General features: G+C 46.3%; 2 protein-coding genes and 1 long non-coding RNA gene across 6 annotated transcripts; 1 reads left to right on the forward strand and 2 right to left on the reverse strand.

The window, feature by feature from the left end:
- The first annotated feature begins 1034 nt into the window (after positions 1-1034).
- LOC142073423 (uncharacterized) lies at positions 1035-5962 on the forward strand. Its single transcript, XR_012670306.1, has 2 exons — positions 1035-1172; positions 4366-5962. It is a non-coding gene; the product is annotated as an uncharacterized LOC142073423 (long non-coding RNA).
- SELENOS (selenoprotein S) lies at positions 5219-13733 on the reverse strand. Of its 3 annotated transcripts, none has more exons than XM_048868366.2 (6): positions 13553-13733; positions 13102-13236; positions 11344-11450; positions 9630-9719; positions 9443-9518; positions 5219-6132 (listed from the first exon to the last, which is right to left on the reverse strand). In XM_048868366.2, the coding sequence occupies exons 1-6, from the start codon at positions 13629-13631 to the stop codon at positions 6050-6052; spliced, it is 570 nt and encodes a 189-aa protein (XP_048724323.2). In that variant the 5' UTR covers positions 13632-13733; the 3' UTR covers positions 5219-6049. The 3 variants fall into 3 exon arrangements, with proteins under 3 accessions (XP_048724323.2, XP_048724322.2, XP_048724321.2); XM_048868365.2 differs by having other exon boundaries at positions 9440-9518; positions 13102-13233; positions 13553-13732; XM_048868364.2 differs by having other exon boundaries at positions 9440-9518; positions 13553-13731.
- Positions 13734-15630: 1897 nt separating this feature from the next.
- Positions 15631-25495, reverse strand: SNRPA1 (small nuclear ribonucleoprotein polypeptide A'). Of its 2 annotated transcripts, none has more exons than XM_075133210.1 (9): positions 25325-25495; positions 22386-22533; positions 21693-21771; positions 19210-19256; positions 18391-18493; positions 17731-17810; positions 17098-17173; positions 16604-16697; positions 15631-15910 (listed from the first exon to the last, which is right to left on the reverse strand). In XM_075133210.1, the coding sequence occupies exons 1-9, from the start codon at positions 25404-25406 to the stop codon at positions 15849-15851; spliced, it is 771 nt and encodes a 256-aa protein (XP_074989311.1). In that variant the 5' UTR covers positions 25407-25495; the 3' UTR covers positions 15631-15848. The 2 variants fall into 2 exon arrangements, with proteins under 2 accessions (XP_074989311.1, XP_048724320.1); XM_048868363.2 differs by having other exon boundaries at positions 15631-15907; positions 25325-25493.
- Between the last annotated feature and the right edge of the window lie 220 nt (positions 25496-25715).

The following is a 25715-nucleotide window of genomic DNA, read 5'->3' on the forward strand; positions in this document are numbered from 1 at the left end:
TCTACCTGAAGGGGGGTTCCAAAGAGGATGGAGCTGGGCTGTTTTCAGTGGTGGCAGATGACAGAGCAAGGAGCAATGGTCTCAAGTTGCAGCGGGGGAGATCAAGGTTGGATATCAGGAAACACTATTTCACTAGGAGGATGGTGAAGCACTGGAATGGGTTCCCTAGGGAGGTGGTGGAATCTCCTTCCTTAGAGGTTTTTAAGGTCAGGCTTGACAAAGCCTTGGCTGGGATGATTTAGTTGGTGTTGGTCCTGCTTCGAGCAGGGGATTGGACTAGATGACCTCCTGAGGTCCCTTCCAACCCTGATATTCTATGATTCTATGATGCTGTCATGTGCAGCCAGCCTGAAACAACCCAGGTGGGAAATGCCTCATTGATCTCCAGGAGAAGTTGACTAAAAAGCCAAGCGATGATTTAAAAGTCAACCCTCTTAAGCATTTCATTGCTAATAGAACATGCAGGGAAGTAGAGAGACTATTGTATTCGGTGAAATCCTTCTGCATAGGACACGTCTACACCACAGCTGAGAGCGAGCTTCCCAGACTGGGTAGAAAGACTCACATTAGCAGGGCACCTGAGCTCAGATCCAGGGGTCGCGTGGGCTTGAGAGCCCGAGCTGCAGCTCAAGCCACACCGTCTGCGCTGCTGTTTTAAGTGCTTTGCTTGAGCCCAGGGAGCATGAGTCGTTCTACCCACGCTGGGAGGCTCACTCCCTGCTGCAGTGTAGACATAAACCTGGGGCTGGGCTCCTATGGGTATGTACTACTAATTAGGTCCCACTTAAACCATGCTGAGGCCTTGTGCAGATCTCCTACACAGAGGAAGATTTCGTCCATTGTAGAGCTCTGCACAATCCTCCAGGAGTAGTATTTTGAGATCGTGAGAGCGTAAAGCTTAGCTTTCAGTGGAACTCAATAGAGTACTTTCCCCCTCCTTCTGACCCCTGGCTAGCCCCTTCACTATGAGCTCCAACTAGTGCTAGGAGTTCTCCTCCCAGGAAACAGAATACGTCGTATGAGTATCACAGAAAACTGGCTAAGGTTAAAATCAACTAGACCGTACACTAATCTACCAAGGGAAGCACTGAAAGCCTCAGATCACCGAGAACTTCAAAATTACACCAGACAAAACTCTAGAAAATGCAGCAGAACTTGTTTTACTGCAAGAGGTAAGCTACTTATGTGGAGGGCTGGCTGGAAAACAAGAAGTCAGGTATGCAAAATTTGTTTGAGGTTTCTGCATTTCATTCTATTATAATGTGGAATGAAACCAAGATCTTTCAAATAGTTCTGCAAAGAATCCCAAAACAAAGCAGCCCCATGTGAGAGAGCAGCCAATATCCTGGGGGTTAGGGCACTCAGATAGGAAGTGGGCAAACCAGGCTCGAGTCCGTGGCCTATAAGAGACTTGAACCTGGGTCTTCCCAACATGCCCTAATGGCTTGGCCGCTCTGGAATGGGTTTCTTTGTCCTGTTTTAACCAGCAATTCCATCCTTGGCCTGAGAAACCTTCCCAATGAAAGTTTAGTTGAAACTGATATCTTTCAAGTCTAGCTGTATTTCTAAGGGCAGGTATCGGTGGGTAGTGATCAATCTATCTACCCGGATTGGCGGGTAATGATCGATCTATCGGGGAATCGATTTATCGCATCTCATCTAGACGCGATAAATCGATCCCCAAACATGCTCCCCGTCGACTCCAGAACTCCAGCTCGCGAGAGGCGGAAGTGGAGTTGACGGGGGAGCGGCAGCAGTTGACTCGCCGCTGTCCTCACGGCCAGGTAAGTCGACCTAAGATACGCCGACTTCAGCTACACTATTCACATAGCTGAAGTTGCGTATCTTAGGTTGACCCTTCCTCCCCCTCCCCCCCCCCAACGTGTAGATCAGGGCGAAGGCACCTAACACCTTGGAAAGAGATTTTCAAAGGCACAAACTTAACTCCTTTACGTCTTTGAAATTCTACCCCAAAGGTGTCTTATGCTTGGAGGTTTAAACAGTATTTGTGTTAACTAGAAACTCTGTATTGTTCTAGCAAAATAAGTGTCAGTCTTAATGTTTTACAGTATAATCTCTGCCAGAGAAATATCTCCAGTAAATGCACAACAGTGCAATTACAGCAGTTATTAAGCAATAAGCTTTTAAGCTAGAGAACACTGGTGTGTTTGCTGAAGGCAACGAGTGTAGGGTACAATCCTGTATCATTGCCGTTTGTTGGAATTTTGACATTGTCTTAAATAGGAGCGTGGCACTCCACAGTTACGTTATAACCCCATTTTCACTCACTTGTAGTTCTGGATAACTCTCCCTCTGGGCTAAAACTTTCCATATTTGTTTTCAGTCCAGAATTGATCTGCTTTTTAGATGTCTGAGGGAAAAAGCTTCCAGCTGTTTGAGTAATTGCAAGCCAAAAACAAATATAAAGCCGGGGGGGGGGGGAGGGGCAGGGGAGAGCAGGGAGTAGGATTTTTAACTCGCTCATTATTAACTCTAAAATGACTGATTCAAGAAGATTCAAATTTGGCATGTTTCACAGACCTGAGGATTAAGGTGGGTTTTTTTTGTTTTTGGTTTGTTTTGAAAGTTACCAGTCACTAAATAAACTCACTCCATCCTCAGTGGGCATCTCTTAAGTTGCTAAAGAAGGAACAAAAATTGACATGACTAGTAGAACTGGGCAAAACGTTTATAGTTTGTCAGAAAAGAACATCTCCGATCACCCCTGAAAACTGCTTGTGAATTTGACCCAATTAGTTTTGACTGGGCCAGCTTCAGAAAAGAGAGAGTGAGAGGGTACATTTCCCCTTCTAACCAATGATGAGGGCATTTGTTGGGATGCAGGAAAGCCAGGGTTGAATCCCCACTCTGGAGCAGGGACTTGAATTCAGCTTTCCTGTGAGCATCCTGACCACTGGGCTAAGGGGTATTCTAGGGTGAGCTACTCTCAGGCATGCCTGTTGAAGCTGTTCCATTTTGTATAAATATTCACTGTGCCAGAGTGAGCTCCCCTTCAGCTTGGTGATTAAGGCACTTGGCTGGAAGGGAGGAGACATGGAAGCAAATCTTCTCTGCCCCATCCAAAAGACAATCATTTGCCCAGCTCTAATGATCAGGGAGCTCAGTGAAACACACATTCCCACTGCCTGGCCTGAACAAGGAAGTCCTGACAGAGGGAGCAGGGCGCACCTAATAAAGATCCATATAACTCAGTAAAGATCTTTTAAGGAAAAAAGCTACCTTTAAAACAAACAAACAAATTGGGAGTCTGGGAACAAGGTGAGTGCAAAGGAACTACTCCCCCACCCACCTTTGATTCTGCCTTTTTAGAATCTTTGTCATTTGGGGCATTTTGCACCTTTCATTCAAAATTAAACATCGCTTTCTATGGTGAAGATAGCATCCCAGCGTGAAACCCATGCTGCTGCCCAGTTAACCCAGCCTTAGGGAACACTCATGCTCAACCACAGGGGCCTGAAGACAGCCCTGCCACCCCATTCACTCCCATGATAGGTGATCTTCAAAATCTACTAATGGAGCTTTTCCTGGCCTCCCGTTTTCCTTTGCTTTATTCAACAATGAAAGCCCCAAGAAGTGAAATGCCTCACACTACAGTACATAGCACACACATACTCAGGGACGTTTGAGAGTATGAATCTAAGCACACAGAGGCCAGGAAATGAAAAGATGGTTTTGATAGTATATTAACAGCCTTCTCATTGCACATTCTGAATGCATTTAGATATATCCCTTACAAGTTAAAATCAAAATGACATAAGTAACAGGAGAAGACTACACTGGGAGATTCTGACTAGGGACTTTAAAGCTCATAAGATTAAATGACACTTGGCTGAAATAGTCCATTTATGGTCAGCGGTTGAAAGTTGGGAACATAAGATGTAGGGGGTAGTCGCTATAAAGATTTGTGAACTCATAAAATGGAATATCCGTGCAGAAATAGCAGTGAAGAGTCTCCAAGTGTGTGTTTAGAAGCACAATTTTGCAAGGGGCTTTAAGTTAGTTTAGTGAAATAGGACACTGTACATACGAACTCAAAATAAAGAGACCAGAGCCGTGTGGATACTTGCCATATGCCTTTGATGGGAACTTTTCATGCTTTATCTTGCAAGATCCACAAAGAAGGACTAGCCAAAGCCACCCAGGTTTCTGATAAAAGTACTGAAGAGGGGGTGACACTTATAAATCATCTGCCTTTAGATCAACACTGTGTCCACCCACACAGCTGAATATACGCCAAAAAAGAAGGATGAAGAGCCTATACTCTTTATTCACTTACTGTTTAGAGCATGTAGAATTTACACAGGCTGGAGTTAAACTCATTTGCAAACTGTCGACTCTTTTCAGCACAAATGTTCCGGACCCTTCACACAGCATAGACCGACAGCAGGGTACAGGACAGGCTTCTGTATCCAGCTGAGCTATTCAGCATGAAAGACCGCCAGGCCACCAGCCCATGTTGGAAGATTTCTGCAGTGCCTCTGGTGAAGAGAAGCAAGATGGTACACAGGAAATTACTCTAGTGGCCTCCAGATAAAGGACCTGATCCTGCCTGGGGACCTACTAGACTCATGCAGGTTCCCACTGATGTCATCAGCACAGGGGTCACCATGAATGGATCACACTGTAGGATCACAGCCACAGAAGTTATAAATTATTGTTCTTCTGTTTGAAGGTCTGTTAGTTTTCAAGTTAACCAGCCCAAGATATTTCCACCACCCCAAAAAGCCAGAGATCATTGACTACAGCCTGGAAAGAGCTACTGACCGTCTCCAACCATTTGAAAGCACAAGGCCCTTGCCATATGTTTTTCAGCATAAGTTCTCCAATTGTAAAGGCTGGACAAGATTCAATTGCTGAGGATCTGTTTTACCCCATTTTCCAACATTTGTAACTGTCCAAAGCTTTTAGTTTCTAGCCTGATATTTTCCGCATTTTGGTCTCAGCCTGAAGGAGATTTATTTATTTATTAGAAAACGGACATTCGGCATTGAAATAGCCACCAATGAAAATTAGAAGGGTTAAAAAAAAATCACTGAGGGACGCCATCAAAATGTCAGGCCAAGCATTAATGCTGAATTAGTAGTCAAAAAACGTAACCACACAATCCAGGAAGTATCTTGCTTTAGTCACATTTATTGAACTAGAACAGGTACCTCCTATGTAAAAAGATGCTGTAAAAACCACAGTATTGCAAATACTAAGTTTACAATTTATTTCCAATGGTATTCAATATTTACAGTGTTTTGTTTTACAAAACTGTTGAAATAAAAAAAAAAAAGACATAGCAAGAAACCCGCATCTACTGTCTAGTATCCGTGATCCTCACTGGTTTGTTTACCATTTATAAGGACAACATCATTCAATGCAGCTTGTCACAGAGACTCATCTATAATAACTGGCCTTTTGTACTAAACCCATGACATCTGAGCCCTTGGAGCCATGCTCTAAATCACCCAGTGAAAGATTTAGCACTTAGTAACCAGCAGAAATATTAAGTCAGACTTGTTGAAGTGCCCCCAAGAATGGAAATATCATACAGGCAAGCCCTATTCTCACAGGTCTTTGTCACCCATATGCCTTTGTGCACCCCCCCCTATGAGGAAGGTAACATCCCCATTTTACAGATGGGTAAACTGAGGCACAGATCGTTAAGGAACTTGCCTCAGGTCACTCAGGCAGTCTCCTGACCAGCCAGGCATAGAAGCCAGACTTCGTGACTAAGTCACATGCTTTAGCCATAGACCATGCTTCTTCTTTAGATAACCAAAAGACAACTGTTGATTGACATTCTGTTCCCTGTATAATCTTCAGTCTGTTAAAAAAGGATAAACCATTTTCCTGTGCGTGATAATGTGTCAGGGCTTTTAGCTGTCACATTAAAATCTGTGTGTCATGTACATTTGTTTCTAAGTCTACACCTGTACTAAACCAAGCCCCAAAAGAGTCACTGTGACATGCAAGCTGCAGGCAGTTGACTAGTGGGTCAGATTAGGCCTGCTAGTGTCATTAGACACCAGTAAGGTTAGCCTCATCCACTTGAAGATGGACCTCCTCTGCGACCTGGTCTCCAAGCACAGGTTCCACCGCCTTCTCCAGACAAAGGATTATAACCTGCAACGACAGAGGAAGGATAGTAAAAACATGGACAATTGAGAGTTAGAGGTAAACCCCAGTCAGGAGGGGATTTATTTCGTAACACAATCCAACAGTCCATGTCATCAATAACTGAAGTCTGGCAATTTTAAGAGGTTACATATCACAGTACAGCACTCATATTTCACAAGTTTGGCCCACTCCAACAGAGAAATTAAGTGGCAGAAGACCCACAGGACTTCCAAAATGCACAAGGGAGATGTGCAGTTTGCAGTGATAACACTGTACATAACAAAGTCTGCATCACAGACATAGCACTGCTCATTCATTATTGCAGACCATTAAGCTCCATTTTTTTGCCATGAGGTTAAACTCTGTAACCTCTTTGAAGTAAACTTCTGACATGCTACTGGTGTTAGAGAAGTGCAGGCCTCTCATCCCCATGGCTTTGGCAATTTTACTTTTCTCGTTTCATAAGATAAACCAGACAGACACTGATTTTTAGTTAGATTTCCCAATGTGATAAACACCAGATTCAGTCACCTTTTACAAGGGTACACTTGGGAAAGATATAAGCTTGCAAATGTCTCTTGTCTAATTATTTTGTCCATACACGATCAGCAGACAGATTACTACTCTCTGCTATACTGACTGAGCAGTTTTCAATATTAGCCTATTCCATTCAAACCTCCACGACTTTCCCCATCATTACAGAAGTTATCTTGTTCACTGAACAACTAAAAGTTCTGTTTTCAGAATTTTATTCAGCCTGCAGGATTCTTCAACTGACCCTTGTTTACCTCATGAGCAGAATACAGCCATCTAATTCCATAATCTGTCATTTAAACATGGATTCTGCCTGGGATGAAGCTAGGATAGGTGGCAGGAGAGGGAAATGACTGAAGGAACCAACTGATGTTATGACATTTCTTAGCTTAGCTGCAGCCCATTCTTTGTTATTCTCTCATTTCCTGTTCATAACAGTTTTAATGCTCGGCATTCCGTGGTAACAGACTACTAGAGTATGCTGATGATACACAACATACAACGGTCCAGAGTAGCAGCCGTGTTAGTCTGTATCTGCAAAAAGAACAGGAGTACTTGTGGCACCTTAGAGACTAACAAATTTATTTGAGCATAAGCTTTTGTGAGCTACAGCTCACTTCATCAGATGCATGCAGTGGAAAACACAGTAGAACGATTTTTTATACACAGAGAACATGAAACAATGGGTGTTACCATACACACTATAACAAGAGTGATCAGTTAAGGTGATACATACAACGTGTTTGGCATTGATGGCAGTCAATCTCACATTCAAGTAGGATTTTCAACTCAATACTAAAATGAACTATTGACTAAACATATTAAAGATGCGACAAGGTTCTTTGTGCAGCTATTGTAACCTATTCACTGCCGTACCCTCAAGGTGTATTCCTTCTGCTTTGGTACATTCATTGGTAGGATCATCTGGACAATCACTAATGGCAATACCAATTAGAATATTGGTCCCAAATTGGGCTTTATTATTAGGGAAAGTAGGTGCATTGTACATGGGGCGGGGGGGGGGGGGGAGGGACTGGCTGTGTGGCTTTTATCTATAGTACTGATATCATGGTTCAATCACTGTGGCATCTGAGCAGTCAGGCAAATGAAATGCTGCATGAAACTAAAATTACACTTACATTTGTGTAAAATAAAACAAAAACGCAGAAAAGACGTATCTAAAAAAAGAGGGCTCGGAGATACACACAGAGACCAGACAGCATGCTGTGGGGCTCCTTTTATTTCCCAGACCAAAAGAAGTTACCAAAAAAAAAAAGTTAATCAAAATCTACATTTTCTAAGATCAGGAGACAGTACAGTAACTCCTCACTTAACGCTGTAGTTATGTTCCTGAAAAATGCGACTTTATGTGAAATGATGTTAAGCAAATCCAATTTCCCCATAAGAATTAATGTGGTGGTGTTAGGTTCCAGGGAAATTTTTTTCACCAGACAGAAGACATTATGTACACATACAGTACAAGTTTTAAACAATTTTAAACAAACAGTTTAATATTGTACGCAGCAATGAATGATTGTAAAGCTTGGTTGAGGTGGTGAAGTCAGATAGTGGGATATTTCCCAGGGAATGCCTTGCTGCTAAATGATGAACTAGCACTCGGCTGAGCCCTCAAGGGTTAATACGCTGTTGTTAATGTAGCCTCACACTCTACAAGGCAGCATGGACTGAGGCAGGAGGGAGGAAACACAATAGATGCAATCAGGGCAATAGCTGCGAACACTTCCCTGCAAAAACTGAACATGCTGATAAGCCCACGCTATCCAGCTGGAGTGCACCACTTCACTCCCTCCTCCTGAAGGCACATGCACGGCTGCACAAGTGCTGACTTTCCAAAGTGCGGAGGGGTGCATGAAAGAGAAAGAGAGAGAGAGAGAGAGAGAGAGAGACGTGCACTGCCCCTTTAAGTACGCTGACCCCACTTCAAGTACGTTGCCCTTTTAAGCAGATCAGCCAGGTCAGACAGGAAGCAACAGCTTCCAGCAAGCCTCCCCTGGCCAAGCTCTGTCTCCTCCTCCGCTTTGTGGAGAGGGGGTACGGAGCAGGGGGAAGGAGCAGCGGGACATCCTGATATCAGTCTCTCCTCCCACCGCAAGCAGGAAGCTCCCGGGAGCAGCTCCAAGGCAGAGGGCAGGTCAGGAGCAGCTGGGGGAGGGCGGCACCTGAACTGCTGCTGGGCAGCTGCCAAGCCACATACCTTACAGGGAATTTAGGGAAGCTGATGGGGGAGGGGCGGAGGGGAAGCTGCTGGTCCCCTCAGGTTCTAATCCCCACAAGGAGGGGCTGTTCATCCAGAGAATCCTGCAAGCAATGGACAAAGCAAGCAGCTGCCAAACAATGTTATTAGGGAGCATTGCACAATTTTAAACAAGCTTGTTCCCTAATAGATCAGCAACAGCGGAACAATGTTAACTGGGACAAGGTTAAGTGAGGAGTTACTGGATCTCTGAGTCATGCTAAAACGTTTTCTCAAGGGGCTGTAATACTGTCAGGTTTCCCCACAGCAGAAACAAACAGGCCCAGAGATTTTTCTCTGTAACATTTAGCAGAACGTGGCTACAAAAGTTGAACTGACTTTGTACTGACTACAGTGCTCAAATATAAGACTCCTCCAACAAGACATGAGCTGTATCGAGAATCAAGGCGTACCCTCTGTCTCAACAAAGAGACACAAAATCACCCACATATAAAATAACCATCTAGCTAGCCAAATAAGTATTTCATTTTCCATAACTGACAGACACCCAGGTTTCATACTTACTACCTCCTCGCAAAGGCTTTTTGTTAGGTTTAGGCTTCGGGACTGTTGATGACGCAGAAGCAGTGGATTCTATTTCTTGCTGTTCAGACAAATGAAAATTATTTAGAGCTTGTCAACTTGTAGTTTTCAGCTAGTTATCTAACTAAAGATATTTGCTGCAACATGTGAAGTTTAAGAAGAGTAAAGTTACCTGGTTCAGTTTCAGATTTCCTTTATAGCTTTTTCCTTCTTGCATGCTTTCCCATATTGCTATCTTTTGCCTTCTCTTCTCTTCTTCAAGCTGGGCGGGGGTGGGGGCGGAAATAGAAGAATTTGTAACACTGTTTGACGGTATAATTAACTGTAACAACCCCCAAAAAGCCAACAGCTAAAGTGCTGCCATTTTAGCATAGAAAAAAATCATAAACCAAACACACAAACAAAACTGATACAATTCCTACTTTTCCTTGCCTTAGCTAAAGAAGTAGTATCTAAGTCTTTCCAACCACACTGCACAGGGATGGGAAAGAATATGACTTTAAATCATAGCTGCACCTCTTTTCCATGTGCTGAGACAAATTGAAATAATAAAATGAAATGTTAAGTAAAGAGCTAACTAGATTTTAGTATATATAAAAAAAAAGGTCTTCTTGAAAGCAAATCTTTACAAATCATGGATATGAAGGCATTTAAAATATCAGAGGCTTTTGGTGGAAGAAAACATTGTTCAAATGAAACGCTGAAAAGCAGAATAAAGCATATTTTCACATGGAATAAACATAATTATCAGCATATGAAAATGCTACCAGAATCTTTCTTAAAGTAATTTATCGAATAGGCAGTACAGGCTAATGGTTAACACATCAGACTCCTTTATTCTTAAGGATGGGAAAGAAAAAGAGGTATATTAGTTTGCCCAGAGTCAAAGAAAGCAAGGCTCTCTCAGTCTAAATGCATTGGGTTAGATTTCCTCAAAGATGGCTATTCTCCTCCTGAACACAGTTTTCCATTTGATATTTGAAGAAATCCTGGTAGCTAAAGTCTAACTACACTGATAAGGACTCCGACACTTGAAGATTACTTATGAAGAGATATTACCATCTCTATTGACTGCGGGGAGAAAATAAAGCGAACTAGGATTAGTGAGGTTCATTACTGCTATTCTGATTATTAGCTTTCCCATGCTGTTACCTAGAGGAGACAGCATCACTGAATTATGTGGTATTCCTCATTAGTGCAAGTTGCACTCTACAGCTTTTTAAGGCCTCGTGGAGTTGTACTGGCACTCAATTTCCTGAAAAATTAAGTCTGCTATTGAGCATACAAATTCCATGTGTAATTGTGTGGTTAACTGGCATGCTAATATAGCCAGTGAAGAATCCTTTTGTGTACACATAACCCAGGTTTGCATGCACAATCACAGTCCAAGTCTGACTTTTTCAAGAATCAGGCCTATAGAGTTTTCTCTTATTGTATGTTTTAGGAGAAAAAAGTATTAACTAGGTCAGTTACTTCAGGAAGGAGTAGAACAAATAGTGGAAACAGTCCAGCATGAATGAATTTCCTGCATGTTAGCAGGATCTAATCATTTTGACTGATCATCAAAGCTTCAACTCAAGCAAGCACTTCGGCATTTGGGCTTAAGACAATTATTCTCCTTATGCCAAAAGTCTTTGAAGTAATAGAAATGGAATACATCAGTCTTCACCATTTGACCCTTAAGCCTTGGGTAATCTTCCAAGCCTTCTGTTCCAAACAGAATATGGAAGAAATCCAGGAGTTCACAGATCTTCTACAATTTGGTCAGGTATAAACCTACTCTGTACCAAAAAAAAAAAACCAACCCAAAAACCACCCACCACACACACAAAAACTGGACTGCGAATTAAGAAGTTAAATAAATGTCCTCCTGGCCCTCACATTACCTGTCTTTGCTTTTCTTTGTATTTTTCAGCTTGTTCATTCAACTCCTCTTGCATCCTGAAGCGAGCTGCTGCCAGAGCTTCCTGCTGTCTCACCACCACATCAGGTTCTATGAGATCATGAAAAAAAGTTGGCAAAACGATCATCTTCAAAGAATCTTGATACAGAAGTGTAATCATACAGCTCTATAGTTGCTCTGGAAGAAACTGTAGCTGAAGCTTACTTTCTAACTAATCTTTTCCAATAACTTATATACTGATCCAACTGCTGATCACATTTAGAATTTTTGGAATTATCATTAACCCATTACAGTTAACCCACCCATCAACAATTTAAAGTTGCCATTCTAGTGTTTGAAACTGGTTGGTAAGAATTATTTCAGAACTACTTACCCATACTCCTGCAGGGAATCCACTTTCATCTACCTACAGAACTTTTTCTATTAGGTATCATTAACAAACCAGCCCAGACTCCCTCCCATTCCTTCTCCAATTGCTCCTACTTGTCTCATCATAACAATAAAGTGGAAGATCCAACATGCTCTATCAGAGACATGATTTATGAAGATATTATACACCTTCCTCTCCAAGGAGAAAGCAGACAGCCTGATACAGGCCACCTATTGTATCCACCTCTCTCCCTGCTGCCTTTTGTAAGTGTCACAGGGGAAAAGGTTGACTTCCCCCCAGAAAACCCCCCAAAACCTCAGATATTTTACTCAGCGTTTTCTACTTGTTAATACAAGGAAGTTTCATATTTTCTATGCATGAGTTGTATGTTGATATGTATTAAATCATGAATAAATAATTGTTTGGATAGAGAAGTTTCAGCAGTAGTTGTGTAAAATACTGGGTTTTTGGCATGTCATTTTTTCCCGTGACTTAGTATTTCCATTGCAGCCTGCAACAATGGAACACGATTTTTCGAAAAAAAGATTCCTGTGGAGTTTCATTGCACAGTGACATCCAGTTATCCCGATGAAAGAAAGCCAGCATGTAAAGGGAAGGCAATAGGTGGTTTCAAACTGAAACAAAGCCTGGACTGCATACAATTTACAACCTAGTGGCACAGTTCAAGAGATAAGATACCATACACAGTAGGCAGCTATGCACAAACATGACCTATGAAGTGGGTGGCGCTAAGGGATAATAAGAAGGAGGAAGTGACTGGCAAATACTAATCAGGAGGGTTTGCAAAGCATAACAAAAACATCTTGCAGTTTCTCTGGCAATTCTATAGGGTGCTCAACTTCCGTGGTGATGAACCCTGAAGTATTTTGGCACCACGGTATCATATAAGTCACTATACAGAACGTGTTGCTTTCAATATCATAGTCAAAATGCATTATCCCCAAACCCTATGCTATCCTGCAGCACCTCTTTTCACTGCTTCCCTTATTTCTCTCTTCTCCTTTCAGGCCACCCTCCATCTTTGGCAAAGCCTTCCCAGTCTTCAACGCCACATCTTTCACTAAGCCTTCCCCACTGACCTCCTCGCCAGTGAGGGCTCTGCACCTTTGCTGCCTGAAAAGTTGCCCTGGGTATCACGTCTGTGTTAGTTCATAAGATCCTTAGAGCAGGAACGTTGTCACATACTGGCGTTTAACAAAGCTCTCCACATCTGACCTTCTACCAATAACCGTGACTTTGGGAAGCCTTCCAAGGTATTACGCCCAAGGACCCACCGTAAAGGATCTAAACCACGGATCTAAACCAGGGCAAGCGAACGTGCCACCCCAGAGCCAATGGAGATTTACAAACCAAGTGGTGCCCCGGCTGCATTGGGTCGGTTCCTCCTCTGGCCTCTCATCTTTTCAGCCAACTTCTGGACAACGAGGTAGACAGCGACGCAGCCGAAGAGGATGTACCAGCCGTAGCTGGCCAGCAGCCAGCCTACTGGGGAAAGAGGAGAGGGACGCGTCAAGCCAGAGGTGTCAAGGCTGGGCCTGGATTCCCACTTGCTGCCGGGGAAGAGGATCCGTGGGGGCTCATCCCCCCGCACTCCTGTGGGGCCTGTCACCCCTCACCCCCCCCCCACGGGCCATGGCAGGCTACACGCTGGGGGGGGGCAGCCCCCAGGTCGGCGCTTAGCCCCAGAGCCCAGGCCCCCTCACGAGCGACCCTGCCCCCCAGACCCCCCCCCCCAGCGCCTCGGGGCGGGCGTTACCCCCAGAGCCCGCCCCCGGCCCAGCCCAGGGCCCCGGCCGCTCACCCGACTGCTGCAGGACCTGGATCCCCTCCTGCTCCAGCACGGGCCTGCCGGGACCCGGCGCCCCCCCGCCCAGCTCCATCCCGCCGGCCGCGGCCTCCCCTCACAGCGAGCCGGATTCACGGGGCCAGCCCGCCTGACCGCCACGTCCGGGAGCAGGTACCGCCCCCGGCGCTCTTCCCCGGGCCAGGCGACACGTAGCCAGGGCCTGGAGAGGCTCCGCCAATCAGAAAGCAGCGCGGCTGCTGACGGCCAATCGCGATATAGGAAAGATCAGGGGACGGTGGTTAGTATTAAAAAAAAAAAAAAAAAAAAGGAAGCGGAGACCAATCAAAAGAAGAGGTATCGAAGCTGCGGCCAATCAAGCGATAGAGGAAGAGGCCAAAACTTAAACCAATCAGCAGGGGGGTGTTAGATGTTCAGACCAATGATGAGAAATCAGGAAGCACAGCGAGGGTAGCCCTAGACCAATCAAAGGTTAGAGGTGCTCTGAGTCTGAGAAGCCCAGATCTACCAATCCTGAGGTTCCCTGGACTGCCCTAGGATCCTCCCCTGCATTCCAGCTGCCCCTGCCTCTGCCAGGAGTGATGGGTGTAGCTGCCACAGGGGTTGCAGGGGGTGGAGGCCCCCACGGGTCCCAAGACCCCGTCTCTAAGGCATGCCCAAGTCCTGGACTTCGGCAGATCCTGCCTCCCTGTGTCTAATGGCTGTGAATAGCTCCCTGCCTACAGCCTGTGACTTGCAGGAACAGGGCCTGCCCATAGCTGTTACTGGCCTGGAAGAACTGAGCATTTATTCCTCTCTCCAACTCCCTCTGCATTTGCCAGTGCCTCCCTCGCTGTATGAGCGGCCAGCCCTTGTTACCTATGCTTTTACACCCCTTCTACCGCCATGATTTGGCACTGGTTACACCTAGCCCTCACATCAAGCCTCCTTCACACTAGCATCAGCTTTTAAGAACAAGTCTCTCTACTCTTCATCTCTTACCTCCTTTGCTGGCTGCAGATCTTCTCAGACAGCTGACTGCTGTTCATTTCCTGGATAGGGTCCCCAGTTGCAGCGGCTTCTAGATTCTCTGCTTACATTTATCCTAGCTTCCTGCTTCCGCTCCCCAGATGCTCTTTGTACGGCTGCATGTCATTTTAGGACTCACTACTGCTTGTCCTTCAACAGAGCTCCAAATAGCAGATCAGTGTTTTTAAAAACTTTATGCATCACTGGAACATGCTCACTCATACCTAGGCCCCCACCCCCCTGAATCAGGCTGCTCCAAGGCACATCTGTCATTTTTCTTTTTCATTAGTTCATTACACCCAGGGAGACAGACAGTGTACTGCTTCATTGGTTTGGCTTGCAATGGGAAGAGCCTGCAACCATGAGCATTGCTGCATAAGCATGTCACATCACTCAGCATCCTAGTCTTTAGAAGTCCAGCTGACTCAGACCTTGTAAAGGCATGCTTCAGGCATATGGTGACTGAAAAGCCTTGGTGGTGCAGAATGTTTAGGAGCTCTAGCATCACAGTGTTTCTGCAATGGGTGATTTTATACATACTGCAGTTATGCTAATAGGAGATCTGTGTAACTTCTAGAGTCATTTCATAGATGGGAGACAGCTTCACAGTACCAGGCTGCATGAGTGCTGATGAGAAGGATAACTGGTGAATTAACGAACCAATGACCTAATTGATTGCTGGTACTGCAATCTCTGGATAATACAAAACTGAGGTCTTGGCCCTAGTTAACAGATGCATAACTTTTGTTGTTGTTTTTTAAAAAGGGAATAAGGGTTAGTCAACTGACTAAATTCAAACTTTGGTAATTACATTTTGGCTAACCAAATATAGACCATGGGTAATTTATTTTTTGCTTTCTCCACAGTTGTGTCAATATTTATATTCATATTTTAATAACCGACAGTTTAAATCATATGAAGACTTCACCAGTAACTAAATATCAAGGGTGAGTTAAAGAAAAGGCCACTGGGGAAAGAGAATGCATCTAGGAGAAACCTAAGGAAGAAGAGGATACTAAATCGATTTTAGGCCCACAGAGAATAAAATTGTCACAATAACGCCTGCAGAGAGGAAATGCTGTTTTATTGGACTTCATGTACAGTATAAAATTTACAATGGAAATTTCACACACACTAATCGGACTTCAAAAAAAGCCCCAAGCTAACAAAAATCCATTTTGTAGAAGTGATAATGTTATTAACTTAACTCTATGACAACACTGGAAATGTATTCATAAACAAGGATACAATAGTACATATTCTTCAGATCACCTGACGATACCATTTAAGATCCATTGGGAACTGTGTCTTCCTCCATCTCCTCTTCAACTTCCTCTGTTGGTCCTACTAAATGGATACATCAGAATTATTTAATACCTGTTAAGACTTTACAGACACTAATCTCTTATACCCTATCTGAAAAGGGGGATAATGATTTGAAGATTCTCACATTCACCTACAGTTATTGGTTCAATTATTTTACTGCACAGTTTGAGTTATACCCATGGTAACATCTGACCTTGTCACTGCCTAGTCTGATATGCAGCTTGCTTTATTCCCACTGAGAAACTCCCCATAGTCTAGGTCTTCCACTGTCTAAAAAGGTCAGAATACTTGGTATCTTTAGGGTCAGCAAACTGACCCAGAAAATTAAGCTTTTGTCTTTGAGGTTGTCAAATTTTGCCCAAATGATTTTAGTCAAATTCAACTATACTGCAGAAGTGTTACATTTTCACTTTGATTAAGATTCCTGCATCCTTTCACAGTGTCTAAAAGTTCATCTTTCCTGATTTATGCAGCATGAAATATCCACTCCCTTGTTCCATCCTTTTAACTTTTTGGAAATAGAATCAGAACGATTGATGACACCAATTCTTTTTTAACCATCTCCAACAACATAACCCATCCACCTCAACCCACTGATTGAGATCATATCAAGTTCCAGGCAAAGTTTTAAAAAGTTATGTTTTTGATTCATGCTGTTTATATTACTCAATCACTCTGTAACAAACCAGAAGAGTAACAAAAGTATACAATTACCTGTTTTTCGTTCTCTGCCAGGTATCTGACCAGACTGCAGCAAACCCTTGAGTCTCTCCACTTCAGCCAGAGTTGTAGCATTTGCTATGGCATTCTAGAAAGGGAAGACCAACAAGCTGATCAATACTCATTCAACATGTTAACAAGCTGCTGCGATTAATATATAAAGAACATCTGCTTCAAGACAACTAAAATTTTACTGTAGAGAGAGTTACAGTATGTTGGCCTACTCTGTGGTCAAGTCTAAACTCAGAACAAGATGTAGCTAAAATCAAGAAAGCGACGCAAAGGAAGTCCAATAAAACCTCAGATTTCTGCAACAAGAAACTCAAAAGGTATAGTATGTAAGTGATCAGAACGCATTTTTCCTCTGTTACTTTGGAAAGTAAGAATGCCGTTACCAGTAAGGGGGGCACCTAACATCACTAAATTTCTGATCCTGGGCACTTTCCCTACTTCGTTTTTCCCTGTACATCATGTCCTAAAAATGTTACCTTAATTGCTTCAACATCTCCTGTGGAGGGCCCAGCTTTCTTTTTGTCAGTCGGCAAACCAGCACCTGGATTGAAACTTGAAAGAAAAATAAAAGGCATATCATTAACATCCCTATGAATGACATCTGCTTCTCTAACTTCCAAAGTTAAAACTTCGGAAGTATTGCATTCAATCAAGTGTAGTATCTTATCTTTGTTAACAAACTGATACAATGAAGAACTGCCTCCTTCAGAAACACCAGCAGGTCAGCTTCCCCACCTCCCACCCTTTTACTTGCTTCCCCACCTCCCACCCTTTTATCTGCTCATGAAGAGAAGCAGGCCTTCTGCATTAAGAAGATTATGCATTGGATTTAAGCCATTAACTTGGATGTTGCTGAACAGTTGAGTTCTGCTGCGTAGACTGTAATGAGAAGTCACCTTTTTTAAAAAAAAGTGGTTTTGAGCAATGGTATTCACCACCATCCAAGAGTAGGATGTTTGGAGCCAGCATATCTGGTGAGACACCACCAGAGATGTTAAGACATCCTGTTAACAAGTGGCATTTCAATTTACTCTCCACTGCCACACAGGGAAACCCAGGTGGTGTTTCTGAAGGCAAATGCCTGTTTAAATTGGTTCTCTTTATCTTACGTTTTTGTTCTCTTGGCAATATCCTTTGCAAGCTGTGCACCCCGTTTGCCCTTGAACATTTTCTCTGCCTCCTGACGCTCCTACAGCGATACCACACACACACAAAGTTAATTTCAATAGGGACATCATGTGCATTTTGCATAGCTTCTTTCCTTGAAAAACAAATAGGCTGAAGACTTCTTGGATCAGCGAAGACCGGTGTGTCAACACTAGATTTAGAAGCACTTTGACAAGAAGTTAAAAGGCTTAAACTCTGAGTATGGCAGTCTCAGACACTTCCCAGGGGAAATTCTTCCCCACCTTTTTGTCCTCAGATGGAGTGGAGGTTTATGTTAAGATTTCCTATTTCTTTCACTAAAGATCTGCTGCTGTACTCAGAACACTAAAAAGGACAAAGAAGATCCAAACTGTACTTAAACACTGGTGGTTTAAGCTACTGAATTAAGCTATTGAAACAGTGAACTGGTGAAGTAAAAGCTGCCCCAAAGTATGTATTTCATTAGACACCAGTATTGATGTAAATGTAGCTTACAAACACTGGTGGGTCAGGGGGGAGGGCACAAATTGCACCACCATTAAATTTTCAAATAAAACAAAACAAGAACAAATGTCTAACTAAAAGATCCTAATTACAGAGAGGCTAGGAAAAATGCCACTTACTTTTAATTTCACTTTCTGGAAATCCAACACTCTGATTTGTGGGACTTTGTGGATTACATACAATCTGTAATGCTTCTTATTTGTTACAGGGTTCCTTAAAATACTATGAAGTAAAGAAAGATTTTAAAGAAATTCTGAATACAAGAGACTGCTTCTTTTAAAGAAGTTGCACGCTAAACTTTAAGACTGCACACTAAATAAATGCAGTAACAACGCTGCTCTTCATCTCTATGAAAAAGAGTGAAAGTTTGTTCTTAGAGTCTAGTTTACCATCTTAGTGAATTTTACTATGGAAATGAAAACGAAAACACAAACAACTCTAATTGTTCATCATATTTCTACAACAAACAAAAATCTGAACATTTCCTCCCCTCACCCCCGATTCTGGCTCATGATCTCTTATTGATCTCCTGGCTTGATGCAATTCCCTCTGCTGAACAGCATGTGATTTAGATTTAAACTGAAGTATTTTGTAACAATAGATCTCAACGTAATTCTGAGAAGGTAAAATATACAATAGAGACGGTTGTATGCTTACACAGCACTTAATGTAAACATAGTGGCTAATTCCTATTTACTTTGGCAGACTTGATGGTAACTGAAGAATTTCACCCATTAAAAATTATGTATTTTTTGTAGCTTTTGTTTATTGATTCATTATTTAACACACGTCTGGGTCCAATGGAAAAACCAGCCATTTCAAAACAAAGAACTAAGCCAGTGGCTAATAGTAAGCGTAAAATAATATGAAAGATTTTTTTAAAAGCAAGTATAACTGTACATTAAAAAGATCTGTTTATACACATTAAGATTACGTACCTCAGGTAAGTCAGTGATTTAATTGTTGCCAAAGGATCCAGTTCACCCTGAATAATGGAACTACAATAAGTAATCTTAAAACAGACTATAACACGGTTCAAAAAAGAACTAGATAAGTTCATGGAGGATAGGTCCATCAATGGCTATTAGCCAGGATGGGCAGGGATGGTGTCCCATGCCTCTGTTTGCTAGAAGCTGGGAATGGGCCACAGGGGATGGATCACTTGATGATTATCTGTTCTGTTCATTCCCTCTGAAGCCCCTGGTATTAGCCACTGTCGGAAGACAGGATACTGGGCTGGACAGACCTTTGGTCTGACTCAGTATGGCCATTCTTATGTTCTAACTTAACAGGAGTCCAAAACTTGTAATGGACTATCATTAGCCTCTAGCATATCCAAGCACTCATATAAATAGCGGGTAAGTAAAAATGGTTGGTAGTATGCGGCTACTGTAAAGGATATCGGACTATAACAAAGGATAAAGATCATGTTAATTTCAAACTTTTTTTTAAAAAGTGAAAATGAAATGAAAGTGTAATTTATTACAATGATCTGAAAATATTTTTTCTAGAAATGTAAACAAAGTACTTAACAATATCTGAATTACTCAGTATATAAACCTTCATTCAAGAAAGAATTGCTCTTAAATGTTCTGAATATCATTAGGATAAAATACCTTCAAAATAACAGGGGAAAAAGAAAAAAAAGAAGAGGTAAAACAAATTTTAGTCTTAGGCCATTAGCACATTGAGATAAGGATTAAGCAGATAATGCCTTGTCTACACTACGAAGTTTTGTTGGCAAAAATCTGCCTTTTGCCAACAAAGCAAGGGAGGTTACACACTACAAAGCTACTTTTGGCAGCAAAAGTCTGTTTTGCTGACAAAATAAAACCACCTCGCCGAGAGGCATAAAGCTTTTTGCGACAAAGTTAAAGCAATAAAGCGTCAGTGTAGACACTGCTGTTTGTTTTGTCCACATAACTGGCTTCCACCAATATCCCACAATGCCTGCCATGACTGTTTTGATCTTTGCTACCCTGCAGGCATGCTCTCCTCCCCTTTCAAAGCTCCAGGAAGTATCTGCCATCTGAGCTGTGCTGCTCTGTGTCATTAACTTGGAATGCTTCTGTTCTACACTAGTAACACAGTGGCAGGCAGACTGCTGCTGTGGGGAGTGGAAGGACTGACTGACTGCCGTGCTGCTTTGACATTCCTCAGGTCACAGAGCTGCTCAGGATGCTGCTCCCTGCAGCTAAGGAGGCTGCGGAAGAACTTGGAGGGAATCACAAAACCATAGGCTGCTTCAGAGAGATTGCTGTGAGGAGCAGAGTCGAGGGCTGATGTGGGAGGGGGGTTCCCCCTCCCCCAGGATTGGCTGGTCAGCCTGCTGTCTCCCTGGCCCAAGGCACACCACTCTCCAGCCCCCTTCAGTTGAAAGGCAGCTGACAATCTACTGGGATGCCCATGGAACAATGGGATTGAGAAACCTGCATCATGTGACGCTGTACCTGCCCCATGGCAGCTTTGCAAACCCTTCCCATAGCACCCTGCGGCCAGCTACCACAGTGCACTTGCTCTCTGTATGGATGCAAGAGCTGCTAGTGTTGATGCACTCTGCCGACACAAGGAGCATAGTGTGGACATGCAACAGCAGTTTTAATTAAAGTGGCATAACTTTCGGCAACAAAACTTTGTAGCGTAGGCAAGGCCTAACCATGCCATCAAGGACTTCAAATCTCAAGCCCCACACCAAGGACTAAAATCTGCCCTTATTTATGCCTGTGCAATAGTCTCAGACAAAATTTAGCCTTAAGAGGGTATATAATAATACTGTTAGCATTCACAAGCATGTAATGCAAACATAGAAACTAGGAAAAAATATTGCATATGATTCCTAAACGGCTATAATACAACTATGAAAAAAAAAAAAAAGTTTTTACATTGAGTGTTTCAGGTTTTTTTAATTCACAAGACTTTGTTTCTTTGAGTCTGTTTAGATCTGGAGCTGTTTAATTTCAAAGCAATGAAGTGATCCTTGTGAAAGTTTCCTATTCTCATTTAATATTCCATGCCCATTTTACATCGGAAGAGTGTAAAAGAGGCATAAGCCTAATCAAACTGAAAAATTAAAGAAAAGTCTGACCTTTTTGTAATAAAAATAGCACAATATCCAACTTCAAAAGGTACATTCTAATGAAGGCTACAGTCCCACAAACAATCCCGCACACACTCAACTTTTATGCATTTGAATAGTTCTATTCACATGTTACTGTGTTATACCTTTCCTAGAAAAGCCCTCTATCAGTAACATCTTATGCTTCACTGCATGTCAAAAATTATCCTTGAGAAAAGATAATCTGTGATTAATACATGAAAGGCAAATAAAACTGCTTTAAACAAAGCCATGTAACAACAACAACATAGACAAATATGTGCATAATTCAAACTGGTTTGATCTATTTTTTCATTAGTAACTTACCAGCTCCACAATGCTATTATTGGTAAGAATGATCTCCTGGAGGTTGGGTAAGGCCTGTTCGAGTCCCTCACCGATCCGACTAAAATTAATATTTTAAAAAAAATAATCAAAATCTGATTTAGGTTGGTAATAAATTTTAATAATAAAAACATGCACACACATTTTAACCCTTCAATGCAATACATGTACAAGGGATCACCTGGTTTTGGAATCATTCACCCTGTTTCAAGTAAAACAGTTTGGTTCTTTATTTGCTACTGTAAATTACCTCTGATCACATCCATTTTGTGCCCCACTTACCAATGCCCCAAACTTCGTGACCATGATTTACATTTTTCACTGGTCTGAGCACAGGAATGGTAAACAAAAGCTACTGAGTATCTGTGGCTTTGAGCAAATCACAAACTCCATGCCTTAGTTTTCCTGACCATAAAAAGAGGAGAATACTTATTGATCTGACCCAGGAGTTATGAGCATCAGCACGTGTAAAGCCCACTGAAAATGAAGCAGGCTACGATGCTGCTCCATATTGCAACATGCTGCGTTCCTCCATTAAAATAATCATTGGCCATTTGTAAATTGCACCACTCCAATGATACAAGGAAAAGCCAATACTAAAAACTGGCTGCACCCCAGGACTCCTTCCACGCACACCCCCAATCTATCCCACGCTGCAGCACCACAGCCCCATACCATATCCTGTTGTTATTCATGAGTAACGTTTTCAGCCTCTTCAGCAGAGGGAACCCGTCCAACTTGCGGATCTCATTGTCAGAGAAATCGATGGCATCGAACTGGTCCAAGGTGGCACCCAGGTTCTCAATGACGGGGATTTTGTACCCTGGGGGGAAAGCATCAGACCTGGGTTAGATGGAGTTAGTGTGGGGGGTGAAAGCAGCAGGTTCAACAAGGAATGCAGAGTACCCAGGCAAGAAACCGCGAACAACATCACCCCCCACAAAGTGCGCACAACTGGAGTGAGGCTCCCCTATTCCGTCCCCCGGCCCGCCCCCACAACCTTCCCCACCTCTTCCCCTCCCCCGGCCCGCCCCCACAACCTTCCCCACCTCTTCCCCTCCCCCGGCCCGAACCCCCCGCCCCCACAACCTTCCCCACCTCTTCCCCTCCCCCGGCCCGAACCCCTCCCCCCACAACCTTCCCCACCTCAACCCCTCCCCCGGCCCGAACCCCTCCCCCCACAACCTTCCCCACCTCTTCCCCTCCCCCGGCCCGAACCCCTCCCCCCACAACCTTCCCCACCTCTTCCCCTCCCCCGGCCCGAACCCCTCCCCCCACAACCTTCCCCACCTCTTCCCCTCCCCCGGCCCGAGCCCCTTCCCCCACAACCTTCCCCACCTCAACCCCTCCCCCGGCCCGAGCCCCTCCCCCCACAACCTTCCCCACCTCAACCCCTCCCCCGGCCCGCCCCCACAACCTTCCCCACCTCTTCCCCTCCCCCGGCCCGAACCCCCCGCCCCCACAACCTTCCCCACCTCTTCCCCTCCCCCGGCCCGAACCCCTCCCCCCACAACCTTCCCCACCTCAACCCCTCCCCCGGCCCGAACCCCTCCCCCCACAACCTTCCCCACCTCAACCCCTCCCCCGGCCCGAACCCCTCCCCCCACAACCTTCCCCACCTCTTCCCCTCCCCCGGCCCGAGCCCCTTCCCCCACAACCTTCCCCACCTCTTCCCCTCCCCCGGCCCGAGCCCCTTCCCCCACAACCTTCCCCACCTCTTCCCCTCCCCCGGCCCGAACCCCTCCCCCCACAACCTTCCCCACCTCAACCCCTCCCCCGGCCCGAACCCCTTCCCCCACAACCTTCCCCACCTCAACCCCTCCCCCGGCCCGAACCCCCCCACAACCTTCCCCACCTCTTCCCCTCCCCCGGCCCGAACCTTCCCCACCTCTTCCCCTCCCCCGGCCCAAACCCCTCCCCCCACAACCTTCCCCACCTCTTCCCCTCCCCCGGCCCGAACCCCTCCCCCCACAACCTTCCCCACCTCTTCCCCTCCCCCGGCCCGAACCCCTCCCCCCACAACCTTCCCCACCTCTTCCCCTCCCCCGGCCCGAGCCCCTTCCCCCACAACCTTCCCCACCTCAACCCCTCCCCCGGCCCGAGCCCCTCCCCCCACAACCTTCCCCACCTCAACCCCTCCCCCGGCCCGCCCCCACAACCTTCCCCACCTCTTCCCCTCCCCCGGCCCGAACCCCCCGCCCCCACAACCTTCCCCACCTCTTCCCCTCCCCCGGCCCGAACCCCTCCCCCCACAACCTTCCCCACCTCAACCCCTCCCCCGGCCCGAACCCCTCCCCCCACAACCTTCCCCACCTCTTCCCCTCCCCCGGCCCAAACCCCTCCCCCCACAACCTTCCCCACCTCTTCCCCTCCCCCGGCCCGAGCCCCTTCCCCCACAACCTTCCCCACCTCAACCCCTCCCCCGGCCCGAACCCCTTCCCCCACAACCTTCCCCACCTCAACCCCTCCCCCGGCCCGAACCCCTTCCCCCACAACCTTCCCCACCTCAACCCCTCCCCCGGCCCGCCCCCACAACCTTCCCCACCTCTTCCCCTCCCCCGGCCCGAACCCCCCGCCCCCACAACCTTCCCCACCTCTTCCCCTCCCCCGGCCCGAACCCCTCCCCCCACAATCTTCCCCACCTCAACCCCTCCCCCAGCCCGAACCCCTCCCCCGGCCCGAACCCCTCCCCCCACAACCTTCCCCACCTCTTCCCCTCCCCCGGCCCAAACCCCTCCCCCCACAACCTTCCCCACCTCTTCCCCTCCCCCGGCCCGAGCCCCTTCCCCCACAACCTTCCCCACCTCTTCCCCTCCCCCGGCCCGAACCCCTTCCCCCACAACCTTCCCCACCTCAACCCCTCCCCCGGCCCGAACCCCTTCCCCCACAACCTTCCCCACCTCAACCCCTCCCCCGGCCCGAACCCCTCCCCCCACAACCTTCCCCACCTCTTCCCCTCCCCCGGCCCGAACCCCTCCCCCCACAACCTTCCCCACCTCTTCCCCTCCCCCGGCCCGAACCCCTCCCCCCACAACCTTCCCCACCTCAACCCCTCCCCCGGCCCGAGCCCCTCCCCCCACAACCTTCCCCACCTCTTCCCCTCCCCCGGCCCGAACCCCTCCCCCCACAACCTTCCCCACCTCTTCCCCTCCCCCGGCCCGAACCCCTCCCCCCACAACCTTCCCCACCTCAACCCCTCCCCCGGCCCGAGCCCCTCCCCCCACAACCTTCCCCACCTCTTCCCCTCCCCCGGCCCGAACCCCTCCCCCCACAACCTTCCCCACCTCAACCCCTCCCCCGGCCCGAGCCCCTTCCCCCACAACCTTCCCCACCTCTTCCCCTCCCCCGGCCCGAACCTTCCCCACCTCTTCCCCTCCCCCGGCCCGAACCCCTCCCCCCACAACCTTCCCCACCTCAACCCCTCCCCCGGCCCGAACCCCTTCCCCCACAACCTTCCCCACCTCTTCCCCTCCCCCGGCCCGAGCCCGCCCCCACACACACACACACACACACACACGAACGAACACAGAGCCCCCGGTCGCCGAGCAAGGCCTCGCTTCGCCCCAGGCGCGCGGCTCCGAGGTCGGGGCCTGCCGGCCCCCGCCGGGCCTCACCGCGCAGATCCAGCTCCCGGTCCCGCACGGCGTTCGTGTACTGAGCCGCCTGCTCGATCAGCTCCGCCGTCAGCTTCACCATCCTGCCGCGCGCTACCCACGCCGCTCCCGACTCCCGCGGGGCCTAGAGCGCCGCGCCGCGCCGCGCAGGACACTACCCCGGCGGGCCGAGCGCCGAGCCCCCGAGCCGGCAGGCCCGGGTCGAGCGCCGAGCCTTCGAGCGCCCGCTGCTGCGCCCCGCCTCCCAACGCCCTAGCAACGGGGGCAGCTTCCCCCGCCCTTCACCAAGGAGTCACAAGCCCTGACTAGGCCCAGCTGCCCTTCTCCCCCATAGGGGCAGCTCCTCCTATAGACCCTCTAGGGCCAACTCCCCATCCTCCCATAGGACAGG

This window comes from Caretta caretta, chromosome 10 (genome assembly GCF_965140235.1).
Source record: "Caretta caretta isolate rCarCar2 chromosome 10, rCarCar1.hap1, whole genome shotgun sequence".
NCBI classification, from domain to species: domain Eukaryota; kingdom Metazoa; phylum Chordata; order Testudines; family Cheloniidae; genus Caretta; species Caretta caretta.